General features: G+C 55.4%; 1 protein-coding gene across 1 annotated transcript in view; it reads left to right on the plus strand.

The window, feature by feature from the left end:
• The window catches only part of PMEPA1 (prostate transmembrane protein, androgen induced 1), a 48,741-nt gene extending 37,617 nt beyond the window's left edge, over window positions 1–11,124 (plus strand). The window contains exons 2-4 of the mRNA XM_053926995.2: window positions 2,391–2,545; window positions 7,013–7,066; window positions 7,473–11,124. Coding sequence (XP_053782970.1) covers window positions 2,391–2,545; window positions 7,013–7,066; window positions 7,473–8,021 — 758 coding nt within the window. The 3' untranslated portion in view covers window positions 8,022–11,124. The remainder of the gene's footprint in view (window positions 1–2,390; window positions 2,546–7,012; window positions 7,067–7,472) is intronic.
• Window positions 11,125–16,773: the final 5,649 nt, after the last annotated feature.

Consider the following 16,773-nt stretch of genomic DNA (forward strand, 5'->3'; position numbering starts at 1 on the left):
TCAGATTGGGGAAACTGAGGCAGGGCCCACCTCTGCCATTAGCAGCTGAGTGAGCTAGGACTCTTCCCTTGACCAGAAGTCCCGAAGCCTCCCGCCCAGTGCTTTAAAACTCTCTAGAGTGTTGCGGGCATTAGAGGTCAGGCAGCTTCGCGGCAGCCAGCCTCTAGGTTCCAGAGAGGTGGGGAGGCGTGGCCCCTTGGGGCAGCCTGCCTGTGGCGCCGCCCTGTTGGCCCGCTGGGGTTTCAACCAGCAGTGCCTGCGTGGAGTGGAGTGTGGACTGGGGACCCGGGGGTGGGGGTGGGGGGCGCACAGCAGTATTGCCAGGAGTCCTGTGCTCATTTCTGGGGGTGATTCTCTCACTCTGGACACTGGGCCCCGGAAACCAGACCCTCCTGCCCTCTGGGCTCCGCTCAGCTGGTCCGTGGAGCTGTGGGAGGTTTCTTCACAGCCACTCAGTTGCCGGCACCTCTTCCGTGGCCCCTGGCGGCCCCCACAGCCTCGCGGCTTCAGCCACAGCCACTGTTTGGACTCAGACGTCACCAGGGGAAGAGCACAGCCCGGCATGGGCCCCGCAGGACACTGGGACAGAGACAAAGGCGCCCCACAGCCCTCCCCCGCCCTCCCTCCAGGCCCAGCATGGGCAGGGCCCCAGAGACAGTGGGGGAGGGGCCGCGGGGTGCCCACCACCGGGGTCCTGCTGGGGTGAAGAGTGCATGGGGCTGGGGGAGGGGGTTGTCGTCCCCTCTGCGGCAGGAGGCCATGGGTTTTGCACAAAGCAGGCCTGTGTGTCCCCTGAATGGGTGGCTTTATCCCGGGTCCTCACGGGCAGGACCTGGGCCCTGTGGCATCACGCCAGGCTGCCAGGCCCTGGACCAGTCTGCCTGGGGAGGCGGGAGGTGTGGCCGCTGTTCCTAGGGAGAGGCCAGAGGCCTGGCCTTTGCCTGACCCAGGCTGCCGTCCTGGCAGGAAAGTGAAGGTGTCTTGAGGGTGGTGGAGGCTGCCGAGTACATGCCGGGCGGATCCCCCACCTCCTCAGAGCTCAATGTGTCACCAGAGTCCCCGGACAGTTCTTCTTCACTCCTGATCTCTCCAGAGCAAAATGGAGACACGGTCCCTCCCCTGGGCCGGAGCCAAGACCCAGGCTCCAGACTGAGTTCCTGGGAGCAGTGGACGGTCAGGTGGGAGGAGCCACTGGCTTCGGGCCGTTGGGCTCCATCCCTGAGTAGGTCACTTGCCCTCTGAGATGGGATGACAAATGTACCCTGCACAGGGACTCAGCTGTGCCACTGCTGACCGGACCATTCTCTGTGCTGGGCCATCCTGTGTACATAGGGGGCCCCTGCCCACGAGATGCCAGGAGCACCCCTTGTTGTGACAGCCACTCCTGTCCCCAGATATTGCCACATGTCCCCTGAGGGGCAGACTTGCCTGACCTACTGATGGTGCCCAGTAAACTTGGCACAGTGGGGCAGACGTATAATGTGTCGTGAGAAGGGAGGTGTCCTGGAGAGCCAGGGAGGGATGGACGAAGGGGTCGGGGCCCCGTAGGGCATATGGATTCTGTGTGGAGAAGCTTCCGTGGCTGTACCAACAGGAACGGTGGTCACCCAGGAGGCATTGCTTTCCCCCTAGAAGCCTCGGGGAAACTGAGGCCAGAGGTGGGAGGGACCAGCCCCGCAGGAGTTTGGGGGGGCGCAGCATGGGGGTCAGAGCCCTGACACAGCCATACCGCACCTGCAGCCCGGCCTCAACCCTCCAGCTCCATTTTTCTTGGAGGGGGAAAGCCTGAGTCAAGGGGCTGTGATTTTGAGCCTGTGCCCTGGGGGCCTTCAGCCAGTAGCTCATTAGTGCCTGGTGGCATGGGGGTGTCTTCCCGCCTCCTGCCCCATCTGGGTCGGGGAGACATTCCCCTGCTTGCTGAGAAGGGAGCTCTGCCCCTCAGGTTGTCGGCTGGCTTTGGGCTGGGAAGGGCTGGCCTCTGCACCATGTGGGCCCCTGGCAGTACCAGCGCCAGCATCACCTGCTGCGGGGTGAGGGTGGGGGCGGGGGGCTCGCTGCTGAGACCCTCCGCATGGACCTGCCTGAGTCAGCAGAAATGTCCCTGGCCCAGGCAGGATCAAAATCCCCTTCCTCTTGAGAGTCTTTCCACTTGCGGGGAGAAAAACAGAACCACACCAGAAACAAGGAATGAGCATCACAGCCCCCGGGACTGGGGCTTTTCTGAGCCTCGTCACAGGAGGGTGTGTGTATGTGTGGTGTGACTGTGTCTGTGTTGTCTGTGTGTGTGTTGGGGCATGAAGAGGGGTGTCGGGTGTGTATGGGCCGAGAGACCCCTGAACCCCTGCCTCCCCCGGGTCCCTGAGGCCTCACGCGCGCCCTTGGCCTTGCAGCGGAGCTGGAGTTCGTTGAGATCACCATCATCGCGGTGGTGGTGCTGGTGATGGTGGTGGTGATCACGTGCCTGCTGAGCCACTACAAGCTGTCCGCGCGCTCCTTCATCGGCCGGCACGGCCAGGGCCGCCGGAGAGAAGACGCCCTGTCCTCCGTAAGTGCCCCGCCCTCACCTTGGGACGCTCCCGGGGTGTCCCCAGGACCTGGGGGGACACAGCACTGGGTCCAGACAGAGGCCCGATGGGACCAGGTCGTGGGAGAGGTGCTTAGTCCTGCAGAGGGGACCCAGAGTTGGGGCGTGGGGGCAGGGGGTCTTTCCCTTGAGCCAACACCCTGCAGGCTCTGGGCCAGGGGTTCAGGCCTTGGAGGCTGCAGGTCACACGGGGAAAGGCCCTTCTGGGGACCAAGTTTAATCCCAGCTCTACTGGTCCTGGCCCTGTGCCCTCAGACCAGTCCCTGACCCGTGCATGACATGGGGCATCAGTCCCTACTCAGTGTGTAAAAGCCTGAGGCAGAAGCTGAGGCCCCACGGTATATCGGTAGGACTGGGATGAGGGAGATGGCGGCAGGCAGGTGGGCGGCCCGGGGCTGTGGGCTGCGCACATCTCTGAGCCTATGGGAAGGCAGTGGCAGGCCCGGGAGGCAGTGCTGGGTGTGGCCTCCCTGTTCCCGGGGACACGTGCTTGAGGGCTGTGCTGGGTCCCTGAGGCTGAGCCAAGTCAGCCGGCAGGCCTGTCCCGGCAGGCTTGGGATCTCCGCTGGCATCAGGCCACAGCCTCCACATGTCACCAGGTTGCCGGGGCCCGGAGTGGCCACTCTGATCCCTCTGGCAGGAACACTGGATACCCCACCTGAGACCCAGCATGTGTCCCAAGGGCGCGGCTGCTCTGGAGGAACCTGTGCTTCCACCGCCAGGGCTCCCCCATGGGTTCAGTTGCCCCTGTTGTTACCCCCACAACAGTGCGGCAATGCTCCCATCTGCTGCACCTGCGCTTGCCGGCTCCCCCACTCTGCGGCAGCACGGGAACCCTGTTTTACAGAGGAGAAACAGGCTCAGAGAAGTGAGAACACTTGCCTGAGGCCACCCAGCTTTTAAGTGACAGTTTGAAGAGCACACCCTCCGTTTTGCCCTCCCTCGGCCAGCAAAGGCACTTTGCCCAAAGGGGAAGATGGTAGCCCTATAACACAGGCTCCAGGGTGGGTCCCCTTCCTCTCTGAGCCTCCTGTGAGCCTCTGGAGAATGGGTGGAGCTGGCCTGTCTCCTCCCACTCCTTGCGGTCCATTGTATGGTCCTGGGAGGATGAAGTCAGTGAGAGCTTTGGGGGGGGGGGGTGTGCAGGGTGCAGCAGAGGCTCCCGCAGGCGGTGACCTTGCTTCCAGAGAGCTGGAAAGCTCAGTGTGCAGCACCTGGGACTTTGTTCCCAGATGGGGGTTAGGGTTCAGGCCCTGGTTCTGGGATACCTGGAGCTAAAAGAAAGCCATCCCCCTCCCTCCTCACCCACCCGGCCACCTGCGCAGGCCCCCGGGGGATGCCTAGCTGGGTAAACACAGAGCCTTGTAAGTGTGGCGCTCCCTTGGGGATCCCCTGCCAGACAGGGCACATCTGAAGAGTCTCGGGGCCCCGAGACCTCCCAAAGAGACCCAAACCTGGCCACTGTCGGCCGGGGGCTGGACTCGCCCCTGGCCTTGGCCATCCTGCTGCGGCCCTTTATCAGGGTGACTTCCCGGGTGTGTGTTTCCTCGTTGGCACACAGCCAAGCCCATTCCTGTGGTCTCTTCTGTGGTGGCTGCATTTGCCCTCAGCAGCGTTGGTAGCGATGCAACCTACTGTCTACCCCATGAAGACACGGTTTTACTCTCTAGCCCTTTAAGGAAATGGTTTTCGGACCGCTGGTCTAGATGGGGAAGCCGTGGCCAGCTGGAGGAGCTCTTAGAAAGAAAAGGTGCAAGGAAGCTCTTAGAAAGAAAAGGAGCCAGGTGGAGCCTGAAGTGTCAGGGAGAGGCGGGGGCAAGAGGGAGCTGTCAGGAGCAACCCTGGGGTCTGGCATTCGCACCCGGAAGGATGTCAGGGCCACTTGCTGAGCTGGGAAACAAAGTGTCTTAAGGACCTGGCTTCCGGGCAGGCGGGTTCTAATTGAGTGCAGCGCAGCCAGCTGGACAGTGAGTTTCGTAGAGCAGGGCCAGGCTGATGGAAGAACCAAGATGCTGCGGGAGCCTCCGGAGGAGTGTCTGGCCTGGTGGATGGTTCCTGGTGGGTGGTTCCTGGAAGGCTCCCTGGAGGAGTTGACCTCCAGGTGCTCAGGTTGGAGGTGGGTGGTTCTGGGGTCTATGGTGGGGCCCCCAGGCACGGGTGGTTCTGGGGTCTGTGGTGGGGCCCCCAGGCACTGATTGGTGTTTTCCTTTCTTTTTTAAATTAATTATTTTTTTTCTCCTCACCTGAGGATATATATCCAGAGACGGAGGAAGAGAGAGAAACATCCATCAGTTGCTTCCCTCATCTACCCTGACTTGGAATCGAACTCTGTACCTTTCAGTTTACAGGGCGATGCTCCAACCCACTGGACCACACTGGCCAGGGCCTGATTGGTGTTTTCTTAACCTCCTTGGGTAGTGCTACTTTGTAACCAAGTGGAGAACCCTTGAGCTGGGGCTCAGGGATGGGGATGGGGGTGGTGGGAGAAGGTGTCGGGGTCCATGTCATGCAGGACCTCAGATGCAGGGTTTTAGGCAGAGGCTCATCTGGGTCCCATTTCGTCCAGGCCACCTTGGCTGTTCTCACCACTGCCCTGGCCTCCCGAACCCACTTGGGAACAGGTGGTTTATTGGGAAAATCAAGATGGTGCTTAAAAGAGCCAATCACAGCCTGACACCAGGGCAGCAGTTGATACGTCATTATTAATATTAGTGACAAAATGGTCATTGACGACCATGTTAACAGTAACAGTGTACGTCTGCTCTCTGCATCCCCACACCTGGAACACACTAGACCCTGGTGCGTTGTCTGGGTTCAGTGCGTCCCTGATGGGACCGTTTTGAGAGTCACAGGGCCCCCTAGTGGCCATACAGGGAGTTGCAGCCCTCCAGGAGGTTCCTCCCTGGACTACAGGTGGGAATCCTCAACTGGGAACTCACACGGAAATTAACGGGATGATGGATGTGTTTGTTATTTTGATTGTGGTGATGGGTTCCTGGTACATACATATGCCAAAATTTAACCACGTTATATACTTTGAGTGTGTGCAGTTTGTTATATGTCAGGTACATCTCAATAAAGCTAACTTTAATTTTTAAAAGAATACATCCTGCCCTCCAGGTCTCTCCCCGTGATGTGGGAATCTCAGTAGACAGGGAGGGGGTCTGGCATCTTGGGTTGAGAGAGGCCCTTAGTGCCTCAGGCAGGGTTTCCACCTCAGTGGGAGCTCAGGGCCCCAGTGTGGGAAGAGTAGGCTGTTCCCTGACCCCTTGGCCCCTCTACGAGTGAGCTCACTATCTCTAAGCTTTATCCTGTAGCCAAGGCCAAGGTCAGGGTAGCCTGAACGGGGCAGGCGCTGCTGGCGGGTGGTAGTAGGGGTGAGGGAGCCAGGAGTGTGGCTAGAACTCACACTGGGTTGTGCCCCCACGTAGCTGGCTGCCCCTGGGCAGTCTGGAGTCCTGGGGGTACGGGGTGTGGAGCTGTAGGTCCCACCCAGAATTTCAAGGCAGAGAGCACAGGCTTTGGGAGGCGGCAGCCGCATGCCCTGCCCCTGGCCGGGAGCTTGGCACAGAACCTGGTGCCACATCCACATGTGTTGTTGACTCACTGAGTCATTTGGTGGCGGAGCAGCCAGGCGGGGGCCCTTGGCTTGTTAACTCTCATTTCTTCACCTATAACCTGGGCTCACAATAGGGAGGCCAAGACGGGTCAGGAGCCAAATAAACATGTAGATAAGATGATTCTCTTGAAGGAAATAATTAGATGACAGGTTTTTTCATGGTTGAGGGCTCTTTAGATAATGGTGTCAAAGAAAGTCTGCAGGGGACCCTGGAATGAACAAGTAAAGGGGTGGCCTTGCCAAGGGGTGGCCCTGGGGGCACAATTCGCACTTCGGTGCGCTGGATGGTGGCCACCCTGGCTGGAGAGAGAGGGGTGAGGGCCCCCAACATTTTAATAGGCTCACTGAGGGCCACCCCCCCCAGGGGTTTGCATGTTCCATGCCTGCAGTTTGGAAACTAAGCAACTCGCCCAGGGTGACAGCCAGGAAGGGGTGGTCAAGGCCAGGAGAGCTAGGTCAGGCCCCGCTTTCTCTGCAGCCAGTTTGTGGCTGACTTTGGATTTGTTCGGGGGCCCCCCCGGGATGTACTGGAGGGCTCTGAGAAGGGGTCCAAGAATCAGCTGTGTGTTTTGCAAAGTGTGGAGGGGTGTTTTCAGGAACAGAGTGGGAGCCCAGAGGTCAGTAACGAGGCCAGGTGTCACATCTCAAAAGAGTCCAGTGCCTGGGCCAGGGGAGTGGGTGGGGGTGGCAAGAAGGAGATAGTTCTAGATCTCATTCCAAATGGAAGATGTCAGGGTCAAAGCCGTGTGGACCCTGGACTCCCTCAACTCTGTTTGCCCTGCTGACCTGTCTCTCCCCTCCCCACACAGGAAGGATGCCTCTGGCCCTCAGAGAGCACAGTGTCAGGCAGCGGAATCCCAGAGGTGAGCCCCAGCGCTGCCCCCCCCATCCCCTGCCCCTAGTCCTCAAGGCTGCTTTCATGGATCCAAAGGTCCCCTGGCCAGCAGGTCCCTTTCCCACCTCTGGGCTCACACCTCTGTGCTTCTCTGAAGAAATATTTTTGGTGGCTGGGATCCCCCCTGCTGGGACAGAATACACTCCCTACTTCTAGGAAAGCAGCCTGGAGTCTGACAGGCCAAAAGCCACCCCTTTTGCTGCTCTGTGATGGTGTCACAGGCCAGGGCTCCCCTGGGGCTCAGGTGGAGGCTGGGCTCCGAGCTCAGCTCCTTCCCATCCTCTCTGCCTCCCTGTCTCCCTTTCCCCAGGGAGCAGAGTCCCTGCCCCAGGGCCCTGCTTCTGGGGACCCTCACTGTGCTCTGCCCTCTCCAGCCCCAGGTCTACGCCCCACCGAGGCCCGCGGACCGCCTGGCTGTGCCCCCCTTCACCCAGCGGGACCGCTTCCACCGCTTCCAGCCTACCTACCCCTACCTGCAGCACGAGATCGACCTGCCGCCCACCATCTCGCTGTCCGATGGGGAGGAGCCACCCCCCTACCAGGGCCCCTGCACCCTCCAGCTTCGGGACCCCGAGCAGCAGCTAGAGCTAAACCGCGAGTCGGTGCGCGCGCCCCCGAACAGAACCATCTTCGACAGCGACCTGCTTGGCAGCGCCGTGTTGGGCGGGCCCTGTCCCCCCAGCAGTAACTCGGGCATCAGCGCCACGTGCTATGGGGGTGGCGGGCGCATGGAGGGGCCGCCCCCCACCTACAGTGAGGTCATTGGGCACTACCCCGGGTCGGCCACCTTCCAGCATCAGCAGAGCAGCGCGCCACCCGCCTTGCTGGATGGGACCCGGCTCCACCATGCACACATTGCACCCCCGGAGAGCACGGCCACCTGGAGCCAGGAGAAGGATAAACAGAAGGGACGCCCTCTCTAGGGTTCCCGGCCGGGCCAGGGCAGTGGTGGGGAAAGAGGCGAAACACTCCGCACTTCTAAAAAGAGAGAGGGGGCGGGGAGGACACACGGAAACCGCGGGCATCACCATCCCCTCCCCCACCTCTCTGTGTATAAATATTTACATGTTCTGTCTGGTCTGAATGCACAAGCTAAGAAAGCTTGCAAAAAAAAAAAAAAAACCTCAAAAAAAATGTTTCTTTGTTGAGCTGTGTCTTGAAGGCAAAAGAGAAAAAAAGAATTCTACTCTAGTCTTTTCTGTTCCTAATTGAGCTGCGTGAACGCTTACCTTCTGTTTGTTTATGATGACTTAACTTTAAAGACATTTGCACAAAACCTTTGTTTAAAGATCTGCAATATTATATATATAAATATATATAAAGTAAGAAACTGTATGTGCGAGGGCAGGAGTATTTTTGTATTAGAAGAGTCCTATTAAAAAAAAAAAGAAGTTGTTTTCTGAACTAGAAGAGAAAATGGCCATTTTTGCGTGCCAACTCAGAAAGTGTGCATTACCTTGTAAAGAAAACAATGACAAAGCAGGGGTTTAGAGTTATTTATATAAATGTTGAGCTTTTGCACTATTTTTTAATATAAATATGTCAGTGCTTGTTTGATGGAAACTTCTATCATGTCTGTTGAGACTCTTAAGGGAGAAGCGTCGGACTCCGAAGGCAGGCGGAGGGTGGGCTCCGCGCCGAATTTGGACAGAGACGTCTGGACGGTCCGCGTTCCTCAGAAGCGGAAGCTTTGTCAAGTGACAGGTTATTTCACCTGGTGACACATTCCCTCCCGGAGGGGACATACTTCTTTCCCCTCTGGGTCAGAACAGCCTTTGGCTCGCACGAAATAGGAAAGTTATTCGAGGCACCAAGTTCCAGGTGGTGGCTTTGGCTTTTCCCCCAAATGAAAATAAACTGTTACTGAAGGAATTTAAGTTTTCCTCCTTTTTTTTTTTTTTAAAACCGTGACGCTCCCGTTGCCGTGTTACCCACGGCACGCCAGAGGGGTGCAGACGGCTTCTTTGCGCAGAATGCACTGGCAGCTCCAGAACCTGTCGGCCAAGGTCGGTGCCGTCCACTGGCGTGTAGGAAAGGCCCGAAGTATCAGGAATGTGCCCTAGTCCCTGTCTCTCTCTCTCCGTAACGACTCTCACCTGACAGGCCAATAAACAGAAGACCAGAGATGAAAAAGAGACACTCGCAGGACGTGTGGAAGGGTTGAGACGAGAAAGACGGTCAAACCTTCCCCGCGTGACGCTTGAGAAGCCGAGTCCTCTCCCTTCTCTCCACCTCCATTCCCTCCTCCCGAAGCAGGCCTGTTCAGGGTGTGTTTTCCTGAGTGTCCTTCTCAGACACAACGCTTGCTGGCCAGGATTTTCCTGAGTAGATGTGGGTGTGGTGAGGCCCCTCCGAGGTGGTGTGCAGGCGAAGAAGTGTGCACGGGCACACGTGTGTGTAAGTAGATGTGAGTGACAGGAAGTGGAGTGGGGGTCCCTTGGCATCTACCGGGGACAGTGGCTGGAGCAGGAGGTCCTTCCTTCCCCTGAGGGCTTGCTAAGAGTCCATGGGATGGGTGACACCCCAGATGGAAGAGCAGCCCCCCCAAACCCCCGCCCCACAGAGGGGTCTTCATGTCTGGCAGAATACTAACTAGCCCACGCACATAAGAGAAAGGTATAAGAGGCAATAACTATTGTTTTAAAGCAACTTTTGTATTACTTGAGCAACAAAACCCCAACAGTTATGACCGTTAGAGCTCCATTTATATCCACATCACAGGAACCTCGTGACCAACAAGTGAAGGGCCGGCTGAGTGCCCACTGACCAGCCCAGGAGCGGGAAGTGTTTCTACCTTAGTGATAAACCCGCCTCTCTGGGGGGAGGGAGGCCTTCAGCCTGAAATCTGCTTCCCTCAAAGAGGATTCTTTTGGAAGGTCGTGCAGAGAAATCCATCTAGTTTGTTCTGAAAGGTACAGGGACACCTTTATAGATAACATTTTTTAAAGACGTATTTTCCCGTGGAGCATCTCCCTAGTGCCTTACCGAGGAAGCACTTGACTCTCTTCTCTCGTCACCGGGCCAGGCGTCCCTGGACAGGTCCTGGCTCACCGGGGACTGGTCCCGCTCCTGCTCCACAAAGGGCTGCTGCTTCTTTTCAAACGTCCCCGCGCCTTCTCATGTCCCGTCCCTCTGGCCCCCACCCCCAGACTCCCTTGTCAAGTACTGTGCTTAATGCCCACCTGGGTCGAGAACCTAGAAGTGGACCTCATTGGTGTGAATAGCATCAGCCAAAGCCAGTCCCAAGCGTCCCCAAGGTCCTCTTCAGCCGAACTCTGAACCTTGTTGCTGGGTGGCGGGGTCCACATCTGCTGTATTTTCAGAGTTAGAAGGAAGCCGGAGTGGGTGGTGGACCTCAGGGTGCTAGAGGGCAGAGCACAGCCCTGGGACCGTGCCCCGGTATTGCAGTCCAGACCACCATGCTGCGGTGCCCCCGGGCTTCGTGCCAGCAGATGCCCATCGCAGAGGCACTGGCGGAGTGACTCGCTAAAGCCCGAGCGCATCTCGAGAAAACCAGTGGTGTGTTTGTGGCAGTGACCGCTGGAGTTAAGATCCCTTGGTTTCTCTATGGACCCCAGAGCTAGGGGGCGGGGGTGGGGCTGAAGGTATGCTCTTTAGGTGTTGGCTCTCACGCTGTTATCTTTGAAAAGCCTTTAAATACCCTTCAGGAGGCCCCCTGTTTCCAGTAAAGAGTTGGGGAGTCTTCAGAAATGGCTGGTTGGAGGGGGACCAGGTTGGGCTCAGAAAAGGTGGCAGAACTCAGCTTTCTTCAGGCTCATTGTTTTCCTGCTTGTCAATCATCACATTCGCTCCCCCCATCCCCACCCTGCAAAGCCCGGGTCCACTAAGAGCCATCCATGTTCCCCCAGAACCCCATGTTTGTGCGAAGAGCATGACATCACGTCTCTTCCCCGTCCAGCGAGCACCAGGGCCAGGCAAGCACCACATCCGCTCCCTGTCCTGGACCATCTCCTCTGTGAATTGTACGTTTCAGAGATTTCTTTTTTCTACGCGCAACATAAAGCTTCCAGAGCCGCAAAACATCCCGACGGTAAGGAAAGAAACATATTTCTCCGGAATCCGCACTTCAAAAGTTGCTGTGTGGTAGAGCGGAGAGAGAGGGACGCTGCTCTCTCGTGTGCCTGCCTCACTCTGTGGCGGCCGTGCTGACGGCGACGCTTTCACACGGGGTGCTTGGCGTGGCCTTTGCCGCCCAGGTCCCCGAGTTCTGTTAGGCCGTAAGCCGTCTGGCACGCTGCGTGCAGGGCCCACGTCGCTGCTGCCTGAGACTCTGTATTTGGATGCCACTCCACAGGCCTGATGAAATTGCTTGTTGTGTATCAATAATCACCCGTGGCAATGATGACATCCTGAAAGCTGCAATACTGAAACAATAAATTTTGCAATTCTTTGGAAGGAGGCTGTTTTATTTCTTTCGTCCGTCTGCCCCCACCACCCTCAGCAACAACCCCAGCATCGCTGGGAGCCCGGTACCACTCTGACCGCCCCCTCCTCCTCCCCGTATCAGGGCGGGCAGCCCTCGCAGGCAGGTGGTTGGTTTCACCAAGAGAGGGAGGACTTGAGTTAAAAGGATTCCCAAAACACTGCCTACTTTTCCTCCTCCTTGGAGAATCATCAATCACCATAAATTGACCAGACCTCTGATAAGGTCTGCCAGATGAAACTTCCTTAGGTAAGGTTTTCCCAGAAGTAAACGCCAAGACGTGCCCCTGTCCGAAGGGATGGATCACGGCTGTCTCCCAGGGGACACAGGTGGGGGAGTCGGGAAGAGGACAAACAGAAGGGGGCCACAGAACCCCCAAAAAGGGATCCCAGGGGGTCTGAGTGAGGCACCCACAATGCGCATGACAGAAACTCCTACTGATTTTAATGTCTTTATTGTCTGAAAATGTGTGTGTTTTTTTTTAATCAGCCTAAACAGAGTGTGTAACCTGCAGGGATGGCCAGTTTGGCCTTGGTCCCAAAGCTGCTGGTCCACAGGCGTGTAAACCCCTCCCAGTGTGTGCGGGTGGAACTCGGGGCACACCAGCCCTCCTGGCCCTCTCTCTGGCACACAAAACCCTCAGGGGTTAGGAAGACTCGGGCAGAAGCTGGAAGAGCTCGTTAGCGTTCAGTGCCAAGGGCAGGGCGGGCAGTACAGCGCTGCACCCAGACCTGAGTGCCTCTTACTGGTGGTCGCTCCCCTGCTGGCCCTCAGCCACCCCCGCTGTAGAATGGGTTGATGGTGGTACCTGTGAGCTGGTTGCACCTGGTGTCCAATAAGGTAATGGCTGCAAGTCCTCAAAAGGATGCCTGCTATATGCAAACGTGAGCCGCTTTATCAGTGATGGGCTCCCAGGAAAGGCTTTCCTGCCACCGAATGCCCCTGGGGGCTTCTGGGCCAGTTTCGGGTCTGGGGCAGAGCACACACAGCCCCACCTCCCCCAGGTAGTTAGGACAGAACAGAGCCTTCCCCAAATGGAGACCCCCCCCACTTTGACTTCTACTACCCCCAAGGAGTAGAGCCATATATCCGTCCAGAATAATGACTGAACTCTCCACAGCTGGTGTGTGTTGAGCACCTGCTGGGTTATAAACATGACACAAAGTGATTGGCCGAAGGTGGCTGCCCATTTGGGCGCTGAGGAGACCACTGGGGGTACCTGTGCATCAGACCCAACCCCAGGCCTCAGAGAACTCACCTGGGACCACAGCATGAATGATGAGGGCAAGAGTGGGCTGTTGGGGGGGGGCGGGGAGGGCTGAGCCCCTCACAGGCTGCACAATGGCCAGGAAGGGTGGTGGGCGTGGCCTGATGTGGGGTGGGGGCACTGAGAAGATGGTTAGGGGCATCCCACGGGTAATCGGATGTAACAGAAAAGGGCCGAGGTCCCACATGGAGCCGATCCCGTAAGCAGGCACCCTACACCCGCTCTTGGCCAGCGCCAGGGTTGACTCTCTGGGTTCAACTGCCTGCAGATTTCGCTGGGGGGGTGGGGGGTGGAGGGAGGGGTTTGTCCTGTGGTCTCAGGTGGCTGGTGGGTAAAGAAAAGTTGGGGATCTTTAGCTTGCTTACCTGTTTCATCCTGTGAGGATAAGCAGGATGGCTTCCTGGCTGTTCGTGTGACAACGGAAAACAGAAATTCCCCATGTCTCTCTCTCTTTTTTAATTTTTAGAAGTTAAGATAAAAATTCACATGCCGTAAAACCCCCCTTTTGAAGTGTACGATTCAGTGGGTTTTAGTACAGGCACAACGTTGTGCAACCATCCCGCTGTCTCACTCCAGACCATGTGCATCCTCCCCGGTGAAGCTCCGCCTCCGCCCCCCCCCCCCCCGCCCCCCGCCCCATCCCCCCTCATTCAGTCACTGGCTCACTGCCCCCTGATCTGCTTTCTGTTTCCGTGGATTTGCCCCTTTAAACATTTCGTGTAAGGAGCCATACAATAGGCGCTCTTTTCTTATAGGATGCGTCTGGTTTCTTTGATGTTTTCCAAGGCTCCCTCCTGTTGCAGCAGGCATCCACGCGTTCTTTCCCATTGAGTCACATTCCGTCGTTCGGACCCATTCCGGCCCTTGTTTATCCACTCACCAGTCGATGGCCGTTGGGGGCTTTCCGAGTCTGGGCTGCTTGAGCCGTCCTGCTCTGCGTGTCTGCGCACCAGCTTTTGTACTCACCCACACTTTCATTTCTCCTGGGTGTAGACCTCAGAGAGGAACGCATTGGCTGGGTCTCATGGTCATTTTTATGCTCGACTTTCTGAGGAACTGCCGAACTGTCTTCCTCAGCAGCAGCGCCCGTTTACATTCTACCAACATTGTGTGAGGGGCCCAATTTCCCCTCATCCTCGCCGACGTGTGCTATTTCCCTTTTAAAAAATGATTACGGCTGAGGCCGTGGGGTGGCGGTGGGGGGTGTCTCCTTGTGGTTTTGATTTGCATTTCCCCAATGACGCTTCTGAAACGACTGCATCTCTCCTTTAGGGAAGTGTCTATTCAAACCTTTTACCCATTTTTTATTTGGGTGATTTGTCTTCTCACTGTTCGGTGGCAATGTTTATGGATTCTGGACACTAGACCCCACTAGAGAGACAGTGTGCAGAAAAGCCCGCCCACTGTGTGCGTGGTCTGTTCACTTCCTCGATTGACGGCATTCTCGGAAGCACAAACGTTGGATTCCAGCTTTTTAGCTTATTATTTATTGGTTTCTTGGTTTTTTATGTCATATTTAAAAACCGTTGCCCAGTCCAAGGTGGTGCAGATTTATACCTGTTTCCTCTAAGAGGTTTATAGGTTTAACTCTTCTTTTCAGGTCTTCGGTCTATATTGAGTTAATTTTTGTATTCAGCATGAGGCAGGGGTCCAAATCCTTTCTCTGGCGTGTAAATGTCCAGGGTTTGGGTTTGGTTTTTTTTTTTTTTTTTTAATTTTTGCATCATTTGATGAAAGACTCTTCTTTCTGCTACTAAACTGTCTTGGCGTGCTTGTCAAAAATCAGTCTACCATAACGCCATGGCTTTATTCCTGGACTCTTGATTCTATTTTACTGACCTGTGTCTCTCTGTCAGTTCAACACAGCCCTTGTTACTGTAACTTTGTAGTAACTACCCTCTGATTTTGTATTCCAAGGTCGTTTTGCATATTCTGGGATCCATACGAACTTGAGGATCAGCTTTTCAATTGCTGCAAAGCAGCCAGCTGGGAAATCAGTTAGTATTACAGTGGATATGTAGCTCTATTTAGGGACTATTGCTGTCTTAACGACATTAAGTCTTCCAATCCATGAATGCGGGGGGCTGTTTTATTTATGCAGAAATTACTTAACTTCCTTAAGCAAGTGATGTTCTGTTGTTTTCAGTGTACAAGTCTTACACATTGTTTTGCTAAATTTATTTCTAAGCAATTGATTCTTTTTGATTCTTTTGCAAATGGAATTGTTTTTCCAAATTTTACCTCTGAATTTTTCATTGCTAGTCTAAAAGAATGCAGTTGATTTGTATATAATGATATCTTCTACAACCCTGCTAACCTTGTTTACTAGGTTCTGTAACTGAAAAGCAACAGGCCAGAGCTGGGCTAAATCACAGGCCACCCCATCCTCATGTGCACAGGTGACGTTAGGAAGGTGTCTGTCCCCACCACCAAACTGCTCCTCTGTTTACTAATTGTCCTCTCCTGGTCCCATCTTCTCACCGGGCTCATTTCTAACAGCTCTAAATCAAATGAGAACAAATTAGTTCCCAGTTCTCCCACCAAAAGTCCCAGAATTAAATCCCATTGGCTTGTTTTAGGTCCTGTGCCCACCCCTGAACCAATCACTGCAGCCACAAGAAGAGTGCTCTGATTGACCAGGTTTCAGTCACATGTCCTTCCCTGGACCTGGAGGCAGGTCAGCTCCCTCCCATACAAATGGATTGAGGAGAGAGAGAGGTGATTCCCCAAAGGAAAATTGGGGTGATTTTTCCAGAAGAAGGGGGTCGGGTGCTAGGCAGCTAAAAACAGCAGATGCCATTACACGGGGCCAGTCAATGCATTAACGCTGAAACACAAAGCTGTTTGTAAACACGCCGACCGTCTGGCCCGGTGCAGGCCCTCCGGCCTTCCCCTTTGCACGGAGCGGGAAGGCAGAAGTGCCTGGAGCGGCGCTTCCAGCTGGTTCTGAGTTGATGTTTGTTGAAATTGTTTCAGCGCGTGTGTCTGGCTTCCTGTCGCAGGCGTAGACGGCACGTTCGGAGGAGGGAGGATGTGCCAGCCAGCGAGGGAGCCGGAACACGGGGCGTCTGCCAAACCGGCGTCGCGCTTTCTCTAACACTCTGTACAGTTGTCCCGAAGAGAAAGAACTGTTTCTAAAAATAAAACAAAATATTGTAAAAGCCTCACAATCAGACGATGTGGAACAAGTGATAGGCTTAAGTGTGCGAGTAAAGTGTTAAAATAAATACCCACCCGTGCGTGGACACGTGTGCATATGTGCGTGTGTGTGTCCCCTCAGACTCTTTGACCCCTTCCTCCCACCCCCTCCACCGCACGCCCTCCCCCCATCGCTTCTTCCTCCCCTCTGCGCCCCCTCTGTGCCTTGACCGGTAGTCCTGAGAGAGAGGGCTGAAATCATGATGTTCGGCTTATTAAAAGGCTTTTAATGAGCTCAAAACAATTACATTTGTCTTTAAAAGCATCTAACTTGATTGAGTAAGCAACTTGAGAACAGGTTTTTTTTTTAACTCATGGAGTTAGATGCCTTTTGCCTGCCCTTGCCAGGCCCAGGCAGGGGAAGCCACAAAGCCTGAGGTCGGGGCTGGGGCTGGCCTATGGGTATTCCATCCAGATTCAAATCCTCACCCTCCACCCCCACTCACCACTGGCTGCAACCCGGAGGGACTCCTGTCTCTTAGGGTGTTGTCTCCCCCTTTACTCATTTTACTTTCTGGGCCTGAAGTCTTTGCACCTCAGCCTTCCAGATGCCTTTGAAAATGTTTGAGCTCCAAAATACAGAGAGAAAAACTCGCAAAGTCAGAAGCAATACATGTTTAATTAAAGGTCTATAAAACCTAACGTGTCAAGTTCATTAATTGTTCCATTTAGTCATCATAAAAATTTCATGGCACTTAATTATACTTGAAACAAATTTACAGGTAAAATAGTCTCGCTTTCAGACAATTCCCAAGACTCCTGGACA

This window comes from Desmodus rotundus, chromosome 6 (genome assembly GCF_022682495.2).
Source record: "Desmodus rotundus isolate HL8 chromosome 6, HLdesRot8A.1, whole genome shotgun sequence".
Classification (NCBI taxonomy): Eukaryota; Metazoa; Chordata; class Mammalia; order Chiroptera; family Phyllostomidae; genus Desmodus; species Desmodus rotundus.